We start from the raw sequence: 16014 nt of genomic DNA on the forward strand, positions 1-16014 counted from the left end.
TGGCATTTGTGTAGCTTTACTAATGCGTAAACAAAAGTATGAGTTGCTATGCATATCACAATAATGGGCACATTAATGCCTTATATTTAAATATTTCATATAAAAAAATAACTATCTGAAAGCCACACTCCCAATAGGCCATGCCTTTGGATTGACAAAATATGGATGGATTTAACCACCAGGGTTAAATCCAAAGGCATGGCCTATTGGGTTTTTATTCACTTTCATGAAGGGTTGCAATTCACATTTCCTCTCAATATTTTTTATAATATGCTTCTTTTTTAAAAGACAATTAACATAATTTTTATATAAAAATTATAACAAAGTGGTAACCATCTTAACATTACACATACGCACTTGAAGAACTCAATTTGTGTAAGCCTCAATTAAAGGTCCTGAACAGTTATTCTGAAAAGTAATTTTTCTCTCATGGTTAACTACAAGGAAGTTTGAAAAGACAGGTTGAGTGGGCATGGAGCTTATATTCATGAGCTCTCCTTGACTGACAGCTCTTTGAAACACCTATGTCAACAACTTGAACGCAGTGAACAGTGTTGAAGTAAAATCATCTCAAGTAAATTTGGTGATTCAAGCTATTATTTTTTTTTAACATTATTTAACTAGGCAAGTCAGTTAAGAACAAATTCTTATTTTCAATGACGGCCTAGGAAAAGTAGGTTAACTGCCTGTTCAGGGGCAGAACGACAGATTTGTACTTTGTCAGCTCAGGGGATTGAACTTGCAACCTTCTGGTTGCTAGTCCAACACTATATCCACTAGGATACCCTGCCGCCCCCGTTGAAATTATGTCAATGATATGTATTTTCTATATACACTGAACAAAAATATAAAATTTCAAAGATTTCACTGAGTTACAGTTCATATAAGGAAATCAGTCATTTGAAATGAATTAATTAGTCAGTTCAATTCATGACATTTCTATCTGCAGCGCTCCACAACGTTTGTCTACTAAGTGTGACCTTGGGCCACCTCACCCCCAGGAAACCATGATAAGGACAATGACAAGAACCTGGCATCACATGGAGGAAAAGCCACTCACAAAGCTGAACTAGGAGCATGAGCTGAGGTTGTGTAGGGGAATAGTCATAGACATCAAATTACACTGACTGTGTCAATACATGTTATGACAATGCCTAAAGGTGGTGTTGTACAACCTATTGTATTCATCTGTCGAATGCAAACCCGGTGAAACTTAAAGGAATCTTAGTTTCACTTCACCTGTGTCATTTCTTACTCATAACATAGAATGCATTTGTGTAGGCTGCACCTTTACAAACCCGCCATGCATGTCTTCACTTAAGTTTCATTGTGAATCTGCCTGTCTGTGATTGACTATACTCACATAAAGAAAGTCTGTTACATTCCTGGAAGTAAACACACATTTGCCTCAGCAACATTTGAACTTGTCAGTACGGAAAGTTGGAAGGTCTCCAGATTCTGCTCTGTTAGACATCCCGTCATGTGGTAAATTATATCTTCCTGTCCTGTAGCCTTTGAACTGTATGTTGGGTGAGATGGCTGCTCCCACTCTGTTGAAAATCAGCTGTTGTTCATCTAGTTCAAGGGACTCTAGACTCTCATTCCACCTCTGCCACTTAAATGTAACTACTTGTACTTGCTGGTACTTCACCACAGTCATGGTTTTATCAACTAAAGTCTATTATTCTTGTCGTCCCTAGATTTTGTACAATTTATAATGGCATGAGTTGTTGTTTAAGCCAAGAGAATATTGAAATAGTAATTACATTTTCAAATATGCTTGTGCGAGCCTGTTAGGATGCAAATGACTCATCACTGGTTGGCACAGAGGCTTGTCACGACTTCTACCGAAGTCGATGCCTCTCCTTGTTCGGACGGCGCTCGGCGGTCTTCTAGCCATCGTCGATCCATTTGTCTTGTCTTCCCACACACCCGGTTCTCATTTCCCCTCGTTGTGTATTTAACCCTCTGTTTCCCTCAGGTCTTTGTGTGGTATTGTTTATTCTGTTTCATGTCATTCACACGTTAGTCTGTTGCGCTGGGTTAACCCGTATTGTTATTTCGTGTTCACGTTGCCGTGTGCTTTTGGTTCGCCTAAATAAAAAGGCTCCGTTGGCTACCCAATATCTGCTCTCCTGCACCTGACTCCCTTACAGCCATTTACACATACCCGACACTTATAAAAATGTGTATGATATTTCAGTTCAACAAAGCACATACATAACTGGCAATATATTATCCACTATTGTGATAGACACTATAGAAGTCAAACATACTATATGTCTTCAGAAGGGCAGACATAACAAAATGCCAATGACCAAAAACACAACCCGTTCAATGTTAATGATTATTGATACTTTTTTTATTTAGGTAATATACAGTATTAAGGGCTATGGAAACTTTGATCGCTTTTTCATTGTCACTCATCTTTGATTGCTTTTTAAAATAAAATAGAAGCATACAGCAACATTTGTAGTGATAAAAAACATTTAGAAATACTTCAAATGGTTATGATGAGAAAACATACAACTCTTACAGTAAAGCTTTTAAATATGTGTTACTAAACAGTACATAAATACATAGACATAAGGCACCAATTTAATGGTCAGGTTTGCTGTTACAATGTTTTCATTACATGCTGTAAGATCATTAGCTAACATGGCAATAACGGATGTGTTTTGAAGCTTCATCCAGCCCAACGGTGTATGCAGATTGCAACAGCACTGTTGATACCAGGAAACTGTTCCCATCACGTGGTTTCATGTTAGTGACATTGGTGCACTATTTCTCAATGTATCACATTTTCTTTTAGGACCATCACGGCCCAAGAACATGACATATTCTCCATCGATCTCTTCAATTTCAGGTAGACAAAAATATTGTGAAAGGGCTGTAACGCTGAAAATGCTATCGATACATGTATCTTACTATGAGAATGTAATTCGATTTATCCTAAATATATTTATTTTTCCTCCTTGTGAAAGACAAACGTGAGTTTTTGAAAAGAAACCGCACAGCTCTGGTTAGCCAGGTGAAAAACGTGAAGGCCATTGTCGATGATCTGCAGAGTGGAGGTTGTCATGATGAAATGGCTGCCAACGTGAATGCCCAGTTGACACCACAAGAAATGATGAGGAAGCTCCTGGATAGCGCGACCAGCACCGGGGCTGCTAACGCCCTGATTCAAGCCCTTTCAACTCATCAGAAGGATGTCATGGATGACCTGATTGCTGAAAATGCTTGAAGAGGTCAATTGGTTCTTCATTATAATTGATCTATTTTTTACCTTTTTTCTATCACTTTCTTTTTCCTCTGAGCCACCAGCCTGGTCTCATAAACTAGTAAACTTACATCTGGGACACTCAGAATAGTATAATATGCTACAGTACATTTGGTACTGTATGTTTACATTAAATTAATGTAGAGTGGTTGGTTAAAGTGGATGAGTATGATGCAACCTGTCAACTACTTACTTCTTTGAACCTACTTAGCATGTTAGCTAACCCTTCCCCTAACTCTTAACTCCTAACACTAACCCTAGGCCTAGCTAACATTAGCCACAACAAATTGGAATTCATAACATATACGTTCTGCAAATTGGTAACATTACATATTGAAATTCATAACATATCATACAAATTGTAATTTGTAACATATCATAGGAAATGGATGATGGACATCCACAAATGAATACATACCATACGAAAGGTAACATATCATACTAATTGGCTGTTCCAGATATATATTTACTCTGTTACGTCTACCCCCTGAATCCAGGCTGTTGCCACATGTAATTATTGGTGGTGGTGCTATTTTTTATTGACAAAACCTGGACAATATAATATTTTAAGGGGAAACATTTCTATAAAAAATGCAAGACAATATATTTTGATTATGTTGACTATGGTTCTTTACATTCCAAATATAAAATGTAATGGTGCAGTTTGAAGATTTACCCGCCACATTACCTTTAAATGAAATGTTGTTGAACTACTTACGTTGTCAAACTCCAAGAAGGAGAGGTCCAATAAATAAACATCTGTAGGCCTATTGTAATGGAATCCTTCATCCTCCTCTGGCGAGGAGTATGAAATGTCGGACCAATGCACAGCGTGGTATGTGTTCATGATGATTTCTTTTACTGAACACTGAAAATACAAAATAACAACGTGAAAATAAACTAAAACCAAAACAGTCCTGGAAGGTGCGAAAACACTAAAACAGAAAATAATCACCCACAAAACACAGGTGGGAAAAGGCTACCTAAGTATGATTCTCAATCAGAGACAACGAACGACAGCTGCCTCTGATTGAGAACCATACCAGGCCAAACACATAAACACAACATAGAAAAAAGAACATAAACTACCCACCCAACTCACGCCCTGACCATTCTAAAACAAAGACATAACAAAGGAACTAAGGTCAGAACGTGACACCTATAAACATCTATCGGCCTCTACAGGCCAAGAGTTGGACTTGCAATGACAGTCTGTGTTTGACTTTGTCATACTGACACACCCCATCATAATAGACAATACATTTGCAGGTAGTTATCTAAACATTGACCGTTGACGTTTAAGCCATATTTGCATACATTGTAATGCAACAACTAGAAATGGACAATCACCTCTATAAGCGTGATAAAATGTGAACACAAAACATCAGAAAACACTAGTAACTTAGCACATTATTCTGAGCACGTTAGTGAGGGTACGAGGTTCCACAGACACAGACACAAACACCCAATGTCCAATCTTGCTTCAATATTAAATCAAGTAAAGATACAATAATCCTAATAAAACTGGGTCAAATGACTTCCTGAATGTTTCTAGATATTGCACAGGAAAAGGTAAGGTCTGTGTTCCATTTCTCAGCCAACCTGTTTCTATTTTATTTCAACTTGTTCCACTCTTACAAGTGTCTTGTGTATTTTTGCCTGCATATCACTGCCCGCTCAACCCACATCTTAGAACCAGTAAATGTTTTGCCTGCCCAGTGAGACAGGGACTTCACTTTCAGCCCTACCCTGGGATGTCAAGGAAAGGTCAAGTACAAGAGCACCTGGCATAGCATACTACTAATTTTACATTTAAGTCATTTATCAGACACTCTTATCCAGAGCGATTTACAGTAGTGAGTGCATACATTTAAAGGAAATAAAATGTCCAATCGGTACCTGTGGAAATCGAAACCACAACCCTAGCGTTGCAAGCGGCATGCTCTAACAACTGAGCTACACATTACTCCTCAATGTGAATCTTACGGCGCAATCTGTACTTTCGCTTTCGCTGTATGTGTTCACCAGTTGTGTAAACGTGGTTATATAACGCAGTAAGTTTGCCTCCGCCACATTTGAGCTTTTCGGGACCTTTTCAAGTTAAGTCTTTTCAGTCTTCAGATTTACATTTACTACCAGAACCTGTGCCGTTAGAGCTTTATCATTTGGTAAGTTATCTTCCTGTTCTGCCGTTTATTCTTAGAAGTACTGAAGCTGCTTTACTTGAGCCTTGTGTGAAAACCAGCCGTTGTTTGTCAAGTTTACGTTACGTCCACCAATACAATTAACTGCTGGTGTTTTATAGGCCTGCGGCCACACAGTTATGGCTTCTTGCCTGAAGACGTTTTTAAGTATTCAGTATCATGTTCAGTATTTTATTAACTTAGAAGGTACTTACTTTATCATAGAGTGACATTGTAAGGGTTAACAGGATACCAGAAAGGGTGACATGGTATTTTACTTTGCTAGGGTTAGGGTTAGAGAAGATCCAGAGAAGATCAGTCTTCTTTTGGAGACATTCATTGAAATGGAAGAAAGTACATGTCAGGACTTCCTAAAGATTCTGAAGGAAGAGCATACACATTATCCAGGCCGTCAACAACATTTCAGCAAGAGCACACAAGGTAAGTAGCATACATCAACATTTGTAGTGATAAAAAGACATTTAGAAATACTTCATATGGTAATGATAAGAATACATACAACTCTTACAGTAAAGCTGTTACTATACAGTACATAAATACATAGACTTAAGGCACCAGTTTAATGGTCGGGTTTGCAGGTACAATGTTTTTATTACATGCTGTAAGGTCATTAGCTAACATGGCAATAACGGATGTGTTTTGAAGCTTCATCCAGCCCAACGGTGTATGCGGATTGCAACAGCACTGTTGATACCAGGAAAGTCACCAATGTCCACGGTATTAAAGACGTAAACATGAATTTAACCGTTCAAGCAGGATCGGGGAATCGATCTGGTGAGTGCAACTGTGAATAAGTTAACATGGTCATACTGAGAAAGTTGTATTGCTTACTAACAGCTAGCACCATAAGAAGAACATAACACAATTTTATATTTACTTGGACACAAAATGTCTCTTTCAGGAATGAACGTCAGCCAACCACCCCCACATGCAGATTTGGTTGTAACAACAGACAGCCATATAATTGCACCAGAGATATCGAACTGTACAATCCATGGCAACCTCAATATGTCTGTGATGCAGGTCCCGGCCCCCGAGGCCCCACAGTGTCCAGGTGAACTACTGCATTTAAGGAAGGTTTTATCTTCACAGGTCTCAGTGGTAGCTGTGCTAAAGAACAGGATCATCTTGACAAATAACCTTGACAAATGAGCTCAGTCCACATATATTTTAATGAAAGTTATTTTCAATCATGCATTTGATATTTGAAATAAAATAATGGCAACTTAATATATTTCAGTGTTACCACAGCAAACAGAAGATGTGTCCTCTTCTCAGGTAGTCAAATCCCAATTTTGCATGAGATGAAAAACGTAATTATTAAACGTAATTATTGTTTTCTTTGAGAAACAAACAACATGTCAGTAAAAATTTCTTCTCTAGGGCCCTGCCATGAAAATGATCATTGAGAATAAGGTGAAACTCATCGACTGGCTCCGAGCAGATTCTGGCTTCCTTCTTCAACATGTGCACTCCAAACGTATTGTTACCGATAGAGAGTATCAACAGCTGAAGAGCCTCTCAGTACCAGAGGCTGCTGTGACCGACCTGATTGACAAGATAATTCTCAAAAAGGAAGAGACTTGCTCTCAGTTTCTTGATACTCTCAAAGAAAGTCAGGTGAATGACACCTATCCCGAACTTAAGGAGTGGATTACCACCATATTCTGACTAGGTAATCTGGAATGTTAACTGACTAAGTAACATACTAACAGAATTGAATATTTTATCAATAACTTATTTTGAAGAATACGACTAGACTTAGGAATACCATAAATAGCTTAGTACTATGTCTTTACCTGATCATAACCTCAAAATATAATTTTCAGGGACGTAAAATATTGTTATGTTGTTAACTTTTGGATTTCTGAGTACCAATAGTGATCCAGGAAGAGACTGCTGTTTGTATACACTGAAAGAGGACAATCAGGCTAGATAATAATACGTTGGTTTTCTCCTGATTCAGACTTACTACCTTAGTCTTCTTTGTTCCTATGTGGAACATAAGGCTAAGCCTGGTTTAGAGGTCCTATTAAAACGGCAATCCCTGTAGCATGAGGCAGGGGTGACTACCTTTTTACACTGCGGACCGGAGTAGACATTTATAACACGTGGGCCTTCGTGCAAAAGTGTTTGAATTTTTAAAAAGCTGACCAATTTAGCTGTGTTAGACTCTCTGCTAGTGTGTTCCCATAGCGTGTTTTCATGTTAGTGACATTGGTGCACTATTTCTCAAAGTATCACCTTTTCTCTTTTAGGACCATCATGGCCCAAGAACATGACATATTCTCCATCGATCTCTTCAATTTCAGGTAGACAAAAATATTGTGAAAGGGCTTTAACACTGAAAATGCTATCGATACATGTATCTTACCATAAGAATGTAATTCGATTTATCCTAAATATATTTATTTATCTTCCTTGTTAAAGACAAACGTGGGTTTTTGAAAAGAAACCGCACAGCTCTGGTTAGCCAGGTGAAAAACGTGAAGGCCATTGTAGATGATCTGCAGAGTGGAGGTTATCATGATGAAATGGCTGCCAACGTGAATGCCCAGTTGACACCACAAGAAATGATGAGGAAGCTCCTGGATAGCGCGACCAGCACCGGGGCTGCTAACGCCCTGATTCAAGCCCTTTTAACTAATCAGAAGGATGTCATGGATGACTTGATTGCTGAAAATGCTTGAAGAGGTCAATTGGTTCTTCATTATAATTGATCTATTTTTTTACCTTTTTTATATCACTTTCTTTTTCCTCTGAGCCACCAGCCTGGTCTCATAAACTAGTAAACTTACATCTGGGACACTCAGAATAGTATAATATGCTACAGTACATTTGGTACTGTATGTTTACATTAAATTAATGTAGAGTGGTTGGTTAAAGTGGATGAGTATGATGCAACCTGTCAACTACTTACTTCTTTGAAGCTACTTAGCATGTTAGCTAACCCTTCCCCTAACTCTTAACTCCTAACACTAACCCTAGGCCTAGCTAACATTAGCCACAACAAATTGGAATTCATAACATATACGTTCTGCAAATCGGTAACATTACATATTGAAATTCATAACATATCATACAAATTGTAATTTGTAACATATCATAGGAAATGGATGATGGACATCCACAAATGAATACATACCATACGAAAGGTAACATATAATACTAATTGGCTGTTCCAGATATATATTTACTCTGTTACGTCTACCCCCTGAATCCAGGCTGTTGCCACATGTAATTATTGGTGGTGGTGCTATTTTTTATTGACAAAACCGGGACAATATAATATTTTAAGGGGAAACATTTCTATAAAAAATGCAAGACAATATATTTTGATTATGTTGACTATGGTTCTTTACATTCCAAATATAAAATGTAACGGTGCAGTTTGAAGATTTACCGCCACATTACCTTTAAATGAAATGTTGTTGAACTACTTACGTTGTCAAACTCCAAGAAGGAGAGGTCCAATAAATAAACATCTGTAGGCCTATTGTAATGGAATCCTTCATCCTCCTCTGGCGAGGAGTATGAAATGTCGGACCAATGCACAGCGTGGTATGTGTTCATGATGATTTCTTTTACTGAACACTGAAAATACAAAATAACAACGTGAAAATAAACTAAAACCAAAACAGTCCTGGAAGGTGCGAAAACACTAAAACAGAAAATAATCACCCACAAAACACAGGTGGGAAAAGGCTACCTAAGTATGATTCTCAATCAGAGACAACGAACGACAGCTGCCTCTGATTGAGAACCATACCAGGCCAAACACATAAACACAACATAGAAAAAAGAACATAAACTACCCACCCAACTCACGCCCTGACCATTCTAATACAAAGACTTAACAAAGGAACTAAGGTCAGAACGTGACACCTATAAACATCTATCGGCCTCTACAGGCCAAGAGTTGGACTTGCAATGACAGTCTGTGTTTGACTTTGTCATACTGACACACCCCATCATAATAGACAATACATTTGCAGGTAGTTATCTAAACATTGACCGTTGACGTTTAAGCCATATTTGCATACATTGTAATGCAACAACTAGAAATGGACAATCACCTCTATAAGCGTGATAAAATGTGAACACAAAACATCAGAAAACACTAGTAACTTAGCACATTATTCTGAGCACGTTAGTGAGGGTACGAGGTTCCACAGACACAGACACAAACACCCAATGTCCAATCTTGCTTCAATATTAAATCAAGTAAAGATACAATAATCCTAATAAAACTGGGTCAAATGACTTCCTGAATGTTTCTAGATATTGCACAGGAAAAGGTAAGGTCTGTGTTCCATTTCTCAGCCAACCTGTTTCTATTTTATTTCAACTTGTTCCACTCTTACAAGTGTCTTGTGTATTTTTGCCTGCATATCACTGCCCGCTCAACCCACATCTTAGAACCAGTAAATGTTTTGCCTGCCCAGTGAGACAGGGACTTCACTTTCAGCCCTACCCTGGGATGTCAACGAAAGGTCAAGTACAAGAGCACCTGGCATAGCATACTACTAATTTTACATTTAAGTCATTTATCAGACACTCTTATCCAGAGCGATTTACAGTAGTGAGTGCATACATTTAAAGGAAATAAAATGTCCAATCGGTACCTGTGGAAATCGAAACCACAACCCTAGCGTTGCAAGCGGCATGCTCTAACAACTGAGCTACACATTACTCCTCAAAGTGAATCTTACGGCGCAATCTGTACTTTCGCTTTCGCTGTATGTGTTCACCAGTTGTGTAAACGTGGTTATATAACGCAGTAAGTTTGCCTCCGCCACATTTGAGCTTTTCGGGACCTTTTCAAGTTAAGTCTTTTCAGTCTTCAGATTTACATTTACTACCAGAACCTGTGCCGTTAGAGCTTTATCATTTGGTAAGTTATCTTCCTGTTCTGCCGTTTATTCTTAGAAGTACTGAAGCTGCTTTACTTGAGCCTTGTGTGAAAACCAGCCGTTGTTTGTCAAGTTTACGTTACGTCCACCAATACAATTAACTGCTGGTGTTTTATAGGCCTGCGGCCACACAGTTATGGCTTCTTGCCTGAAGACGTTTTTAAGTATTCAGTATCATGTTCAGTATTTTATTAACTTAGAAGGTACTTACTTTATCATAGAGTGGCATTGTAAGGGTTAACAGGATACCAGAAAGGTTGACATGGTATTTTACTTTGCTACAAGATCATACTATACGTATTATTGTATGTTCTACTTAATAACCTAAAATCATGATGCACTCAAAACCTGCGGTTGTTTAATATTCCATAACCACTTTGGGTAAACCATAATCATGCCTTAATAAACATTATATTGGTCCAGTTAAACCTAGATTGCTACCAACCTATACAAATATTAAGACTGTTTTACCCAACAGAGATTTGTTTATTATTTCTGAACAAGCCATGGAATTTCTGAAGTCATACAAGGATGACCTGTGCAAGTGGTTATCGGCGATGGATGCTACGTTTATCATTGACAAGTGTGAAGATATCCTAACAGCTAAACAGGATAAGGCTATTCGCAATCAAAAAACTGATCCAGAGAAGATCAGTCTTCTTTTGGAGACATTCATTGAAATGGAAGAAAGTACATGTCAGGACTTCCTAAAGATTCTGAAGGAAGAGCATACACATTATCCAGGCCTTCAACAACATTTCAGCAAGAGCACACAAGGTAAGTAGCATACATCAACATTTGTAGTGATAAAAAGACATTTAGAAATACTTCATATGGTAATGATAAGAATACATACAACTCTTACAGTAAAGCTGTTACTATACAGTACATAAATACATAGACTTAAGGCACCAGTTTAATGGTCGGGTTTGCAGGTACAATGTTTTTATTACATGCTGTAAGGTCATTAGCTAACATGGCAATAACGGATGTGTTTTGAAGCTTCATCCAGCCCAACGGTGTATGCGGATTGCAACAGCACTGTTGATACCAGGAAAGTCACCAATGTCCACGGTATTAAAGACTTAGACATGAATGTAACCGTTCAAGCAGGATCGTGGAATCGATCTGGTGAGTGCAACTGTGAATAAGTTAACATGGTCATACTGAGAAAGTTGTATTGCTTACTAACAGCTAGCACCATAAGAAGAACATAACACAATTTTATATTTACTTGGACACAAAATGTCTCTTTCAGGAATGAACGTCAGCCAACCACCCCCACATGCAGATGTGGTTGCAAGAAAACACAGCCATATATTTGCATCAGAGATATCGAACTGTACAATCGATGGCAACCTCAATATGTCTGTGATGCAGGTCCCGGCCCCCCAGGCCCCACAGTGTCCAGGTGAACTACTGCATTTAGGCAGGTTTTATCTTCACAGGTCTCAGTGGTAGCTGTGCTAAAGAACAGGATCATCTTGACAAATAATCTTGACAAATGAGCTCAGTCCACATATATTTTAATGAAAGTTATTTTCAATCATGCATTTGATATTTGAAATAAAATAATGGCAACTTAATATATTTCAGTGTTACCACAGCAAACAGAAGATGTGTCCTCTTCTCAGGTAGTCAATCCCAATTTTGCATGAGATGAAAAACGTAATTATTAAACGTAATTATTGTTTTCTTTGAGAAACAAACAACATGTCAGTAAAAATTGCTTCTCTAGGGCCCTGCCATGAAAATGATCATTGAGAATAAGGTGAAACTCATCGACTGGCTCCGAGCAGATTCTGGCTTCCTTCTTCAACATGTGCACTCCAAACGTATTGTTACCGATAGAGAGTATCAACAGCTGAAGAGCCTCTCAGTACCAGAGGCTGCTGTGACCGACCTGATTGACAAGATAATTCTCAAAAAGGAAGAGACTTGCTCTCAGTTTCTTGATACTCTCAAAGAAAGTCAGGTGAATGACACCTATCCCGAACTTAAGGAGTGGATTACCACCATGTTCTGACTAGGTAATCTGGAATGTTAACTGACTAAGTAACATACTAACAGAATTGAATATTTTATCAATAACTTATTTTGAAGAATACGACTAGACTTAGGAATACCATAAATAGCTTAGTACTATGTCTTTACCTGATCATAACCTCAAAATGTAATTTTCAGGAACGTAAAATATTGTTATGTTGTTAACTTTTGGATTTCTGAGTACCAATAGTGATCCAGGAAGAGACTGCTGTTTGTATACACTGAAAGAGGACAATCAGGCTAGATAATAATACGTTGGTTTTCTCCTGATTCAGACTTACTACCTTAGTCTTCTTTGTTCCTATGTGGAACATAAGGCTAAGCCTGGTTTAGAGGTCCTATTAAAACGGCAATCCCTGTAGCATGAGGCAGGGGTGACTACCTTTTTTACACTGCGGACCGGAGTAGACATTTATAACACGTGGGCCTTCGTGCAAAAGTGTTTGAATTTTTAAAAAGCTGACCAATTTAGCTGTGTTAGACTCTCTGCTAGTGTGTTCCCATAGCGTGTTTTCATGTTAGTGACATTGGTGCACTATTTCTCAAAGTATCACCTTTTCTCTTTTAGGACCATCATGGCCCAAGAACATGACATATTCTCCATCGATCTCTTCAATTTCAGGTAGACAAAAATATTGTGAAAGGGCTGTAACACTGAAAATGCTATCGATACATGTATCTTACCATAAGAATGTAATTCGATTTATCCTAAATATATTTATTTATCTTCCTTGTTAAAGACAAACGTGGGTTTTTGAAAAGAAACCGCACAGCTCTGGTTAGCCAGGTGAAAAACGTGAAGGCCATTGTCGATGATCTGCAGAGTGGAGGTTATCATGATGAAATGGCTGCCAACGTGAATGCCCAGTTGACACCACAAGAAATGATGAGGAAGCTCCTGGATAGCGCGACCAGCACCGGGGCTGCTAACGCCCTGATTCAAGCCCTTTTAACTAATCAGAAGGATGTCATGGATGACTTGATTGCTGAAAATGCTTGAAGAGGTCAATTGGTTCTTCATTATAATTATATAATCTATTTTTTTACCTTTTTTATCACTTTCTTTTTCCTCTGAGCCACCAGCCTGGTCTCATAGACAAGTAAATTTACATCTGGGACACTCAGAATAGTATAATATGCTACAGTACATTTGGTACTGTATGTTTACATTAAATTAATGCAGAGTGGTTGGTTAAAGTGGATGAGTATGATGCAACCTGTCAACTACTTACTTCTTTGAAGCTACTTAGCATGTTAGCTAACCCTTCCCCTAACTCTTAACTCCTAACACTAACCCTAGGCCTAGCTAACATTAGCCACAACAAATTGGAATTCATAACATATCATACGTTCTGCGAATTGGTAACATATATTACAAATTGAAATTCATAACTTAAATATCATACAAATTGTAATTTGTAACATATCATAGGAAATGGATGATGGACATCCACAAATGAATACATACCATACGAAAGGTAACATAGCATACTAATTGGCTGTCCCAGATATATATTTACTCTGTTACGTCTATCCCCAGAATCCAGGCTGTTGCCACGTGTAATTATTGGTGGTGGTGCTATTTTTTTATTGACAAAATTGGACAATATCATCTTTTAAGGGAAACATTTTTATAAAAAATGCAAGACAATATATTTTGATTATGTTGACTATGGTTCTTTACATTCCAAATATAAAATGTAATGGTGCAGTTTGAAGATTTACCCCCACATTACCTTTAAATGAAATGTTGTTGAACTACTTACGTTGTCAACCTCCAAGAAGGAGAGGTCCAATAAATTAGACTGAAATAAACATCTGTAGGCCTATAAACATCTATCGGCCTCTTTAGGCCAAGAGTTGGATTTGCAATGACAGTCTGTGTTTGACTTTGTCATACTGACACACTGACACACCCCATCATTTGCAGGTAGTTATCTAAACATTGACCGTTGATGTTTAAGCCATATTTGCATACATTGTAATGCAACAACTAGAAATGGACAATCACCTCCATAACCGTGATAAAATGTGAACACAAAACATCAGAAAACACTTTTAACTTAACTTTTAGCACATTATTCAAATCAAATGCAATTTTATTTGTCACATACGTTACCGTTCAAAAGTTTGGGGTCACTTAGAAATTTCTTTTTGTTTTTAAAGAAAAGCATATTTGCTAAATTATTTTCCAATGATCAATTAGCCTTTAAAAATGATAATTTTGGATTAGCTAACACAACGTGCCATTGGAACACAGGAGTGATGGTTGCTGAAAATGGGCCTCTGTACTCCTATGTAGATATTCCATAAAAAATCTGCCGTTTCCAGCTACAATAGTCATTTCCAACATTAATAATGTCTACAGTTTATGTCTGATCAATTTGATGTTATTTTAATGGACAAAAAATATGTTTTTCTTTCAAAAACAAGGACTGTTCTATCTGACCCCAAACTGGGTGACAAGCCAAATTTCTTCAGCCTCCTGCGATTGAAGAGGCGCTGTTGCACCTTATTCACCACACTGTCTGTGTGAGTGGACCATTTCAGTTCGTCTGTGATGTGTACGCCGATGAACTTAAAACTTTCCACCTTCTCTACCGCTGTACCTTCGATGTGGATAGGGGGTTGCTCCCTCTGCTGTTTCCTGAAGTCCACGATCATCTCCTTTGTTTTGTTGACGTTGAGTGAGAGGTTGTTGGTAATCAAGCCCACTACTGTAGTGTTGTCTGAAAACTTGATGATTGAGTTGGAGGCGTGCATGGCCATGCAGTCGTGGGTGAACAGGGAGTACAGGAGGGGGCTGAGTATTGAGGGTCAGTGAAGTGGAGATGTTGTTTCCTACCTTCACCACATGGGGGCGGCCCGTCTATAAGTCCAGGACCCAATTGCACAGGGCGAGGTTGAGACCCAGGGCCTTCTGCTTGATGAGTTTGGAGGGTACTATGGTGTTGAATGCTGAGCTGTAGTCAATGAACAGTATTCTTACATAGGTATTCCTTTTGTCCAGATGCGATAGAGCAGTGTTCAGTGTGATGGCGATTGCGTCATCTGTGGATCTTTTGGTGCAGTATGCAAACTGAAGTGGGTCTAGGGTAGCCGGTAAGGTGAAATAATCCTTGACTAGTCTCTCAAAGCACTTCATGATGACAGAAGTGAGTGCTATGGGGTGGTAGTCATTTAGTTCAGTTATCTTTGCCTTCTTGGGTACAGGAACAATGATAGCCATCTTGAAGCATGTGGGGACAAAAGACTGGGATAGGGAGCGATTGAATATGTCCGTAAACACACTAGCCAGCTGGTCTGCGCATGCTTTGAAGACGCGGCTAGGGATGCCGTCTGGGCCAGCAGCCCTGCGAGGGTTAACACGTTTAAATTCAGAGCACGTTAGTGAGGGTATGAGGTTCCGCAGACACAAACACCCAATGTCCAATCTTGCTTCAATATTAAAATTAATGTGTCTAGATATTGCACAGAAAAACTTAAGCTCAGTGTTCCATTTGTCAGCCAACCTATTTCCATTTTATTTAAACACAACATGTTATCACAATGCCTACAGGTGTTGCAGTAC

The 16014-nt window shown here is 38.4% G+C and overlaps 2 protein-coding genes across 8 annotated transcripts; both read left to right on the top strand.

Annotated features, from left to right (window-relative positions):
* The first annotated feature begins 2804 nt into the window (after positions 1-2804).
* Positions 2805-8974, top strand: LOC135534363 (uncharacterized). 4 transcript variants are annotated; one of them, XR_010454671.1, is made up of 9 exons: positions 2805-2866; positions 2985-5448; positions 5750-5904; positions 6130-6258; positions 6386-6538; positions 6725-6762; positions 6868-7159; positions 7743-7796; positions 7915-8974. XR_010454671.1 is itself a non-coding variant. In XM_064961390.1 (9 exons), the coding sequence occupies exons 3-8, from the start codon at positions 5808-5810 to the stop codon at positions 7764-7766; spliced, it is 678 nt and encodes a 225-aa protein (XP_064817462.1). In that variant the 5' UTR covers positions 2805-2866; positions 2985-5448; positions 5750-5807; the 3' UTR covers positions 7767-7796; positions 7915-8974. The 4 variants fall into 4 exon arrangements, 2 of the variants coding, with proteins under 2 accessions (XP_064817462.1, XP_064817461.1); XR_010454672.1 differs by having other exon boundaries at positions 2985-3248; XM_064961390.1 differs by having other exon boundaries at positions 6868-7104.
* A 976-nt stretch (positions 8975-9950) lies between these two features.
* On the top strand, positions 9951-14302 carry LOC135534362 (uncharacterized). 4 transcript variants are annotated; one of them, XR_010454670.1, is made up of 8 exons: positions 9951-10378; positions 10876-11174; positions 11400-11528; positions 11656-11808; positions 11994-12031; positions 12136-12427; positions 13012-13065; positions 13184-14302. XR_010454670.1 is itself a non-coding variant. In XM_064961387.1 (8 exons), exons 2-7 carry the CDS (start codon positions 10904-10906, stop codon positions 13033-13035), a joined length of 852 nt encoding a protein of 283 aa, XP_064817459.1. In that variant the 5' UTR covers positions 9955-10378; positions 10902-10903; the 3' UTR covers positions 13036-13065; positions 13184-14302. The 4 variants fall into 4 exon arrangements, 2 of the variants coding, with proteins under 2 accessions (XP_064817459.1, XP_064817458.1); XR_010454669.1 differs by having other exon boundaries at positions 9953-10378; positions 10902-11174; XM_064961387.1 differs by having other exon boundaries at positions 9955-10378; positions 10902-11174; positions 12136-12372.
* Positions 14303-16014: the final 1712 nt, after the last annotated feature.

The sequence above is a fragment of the Oncorhynchus masou genome, unplaced genomic scaffold, assembly GCF_036934945.1.
Source record: "Oncorhynchus masou masou isolate Uvic2021 unplaced genomic scaffold, UVic_Omas_1.1 unplaced_scaffold_3293, whole genome shotgun sequence".
Lineage (NCBI taxonomy): Eukaryota > Metazoa > Chordata > Actinopteri > Salmoniformes > Salmonidae > Oncorhynchus > Oncorhynchus masou.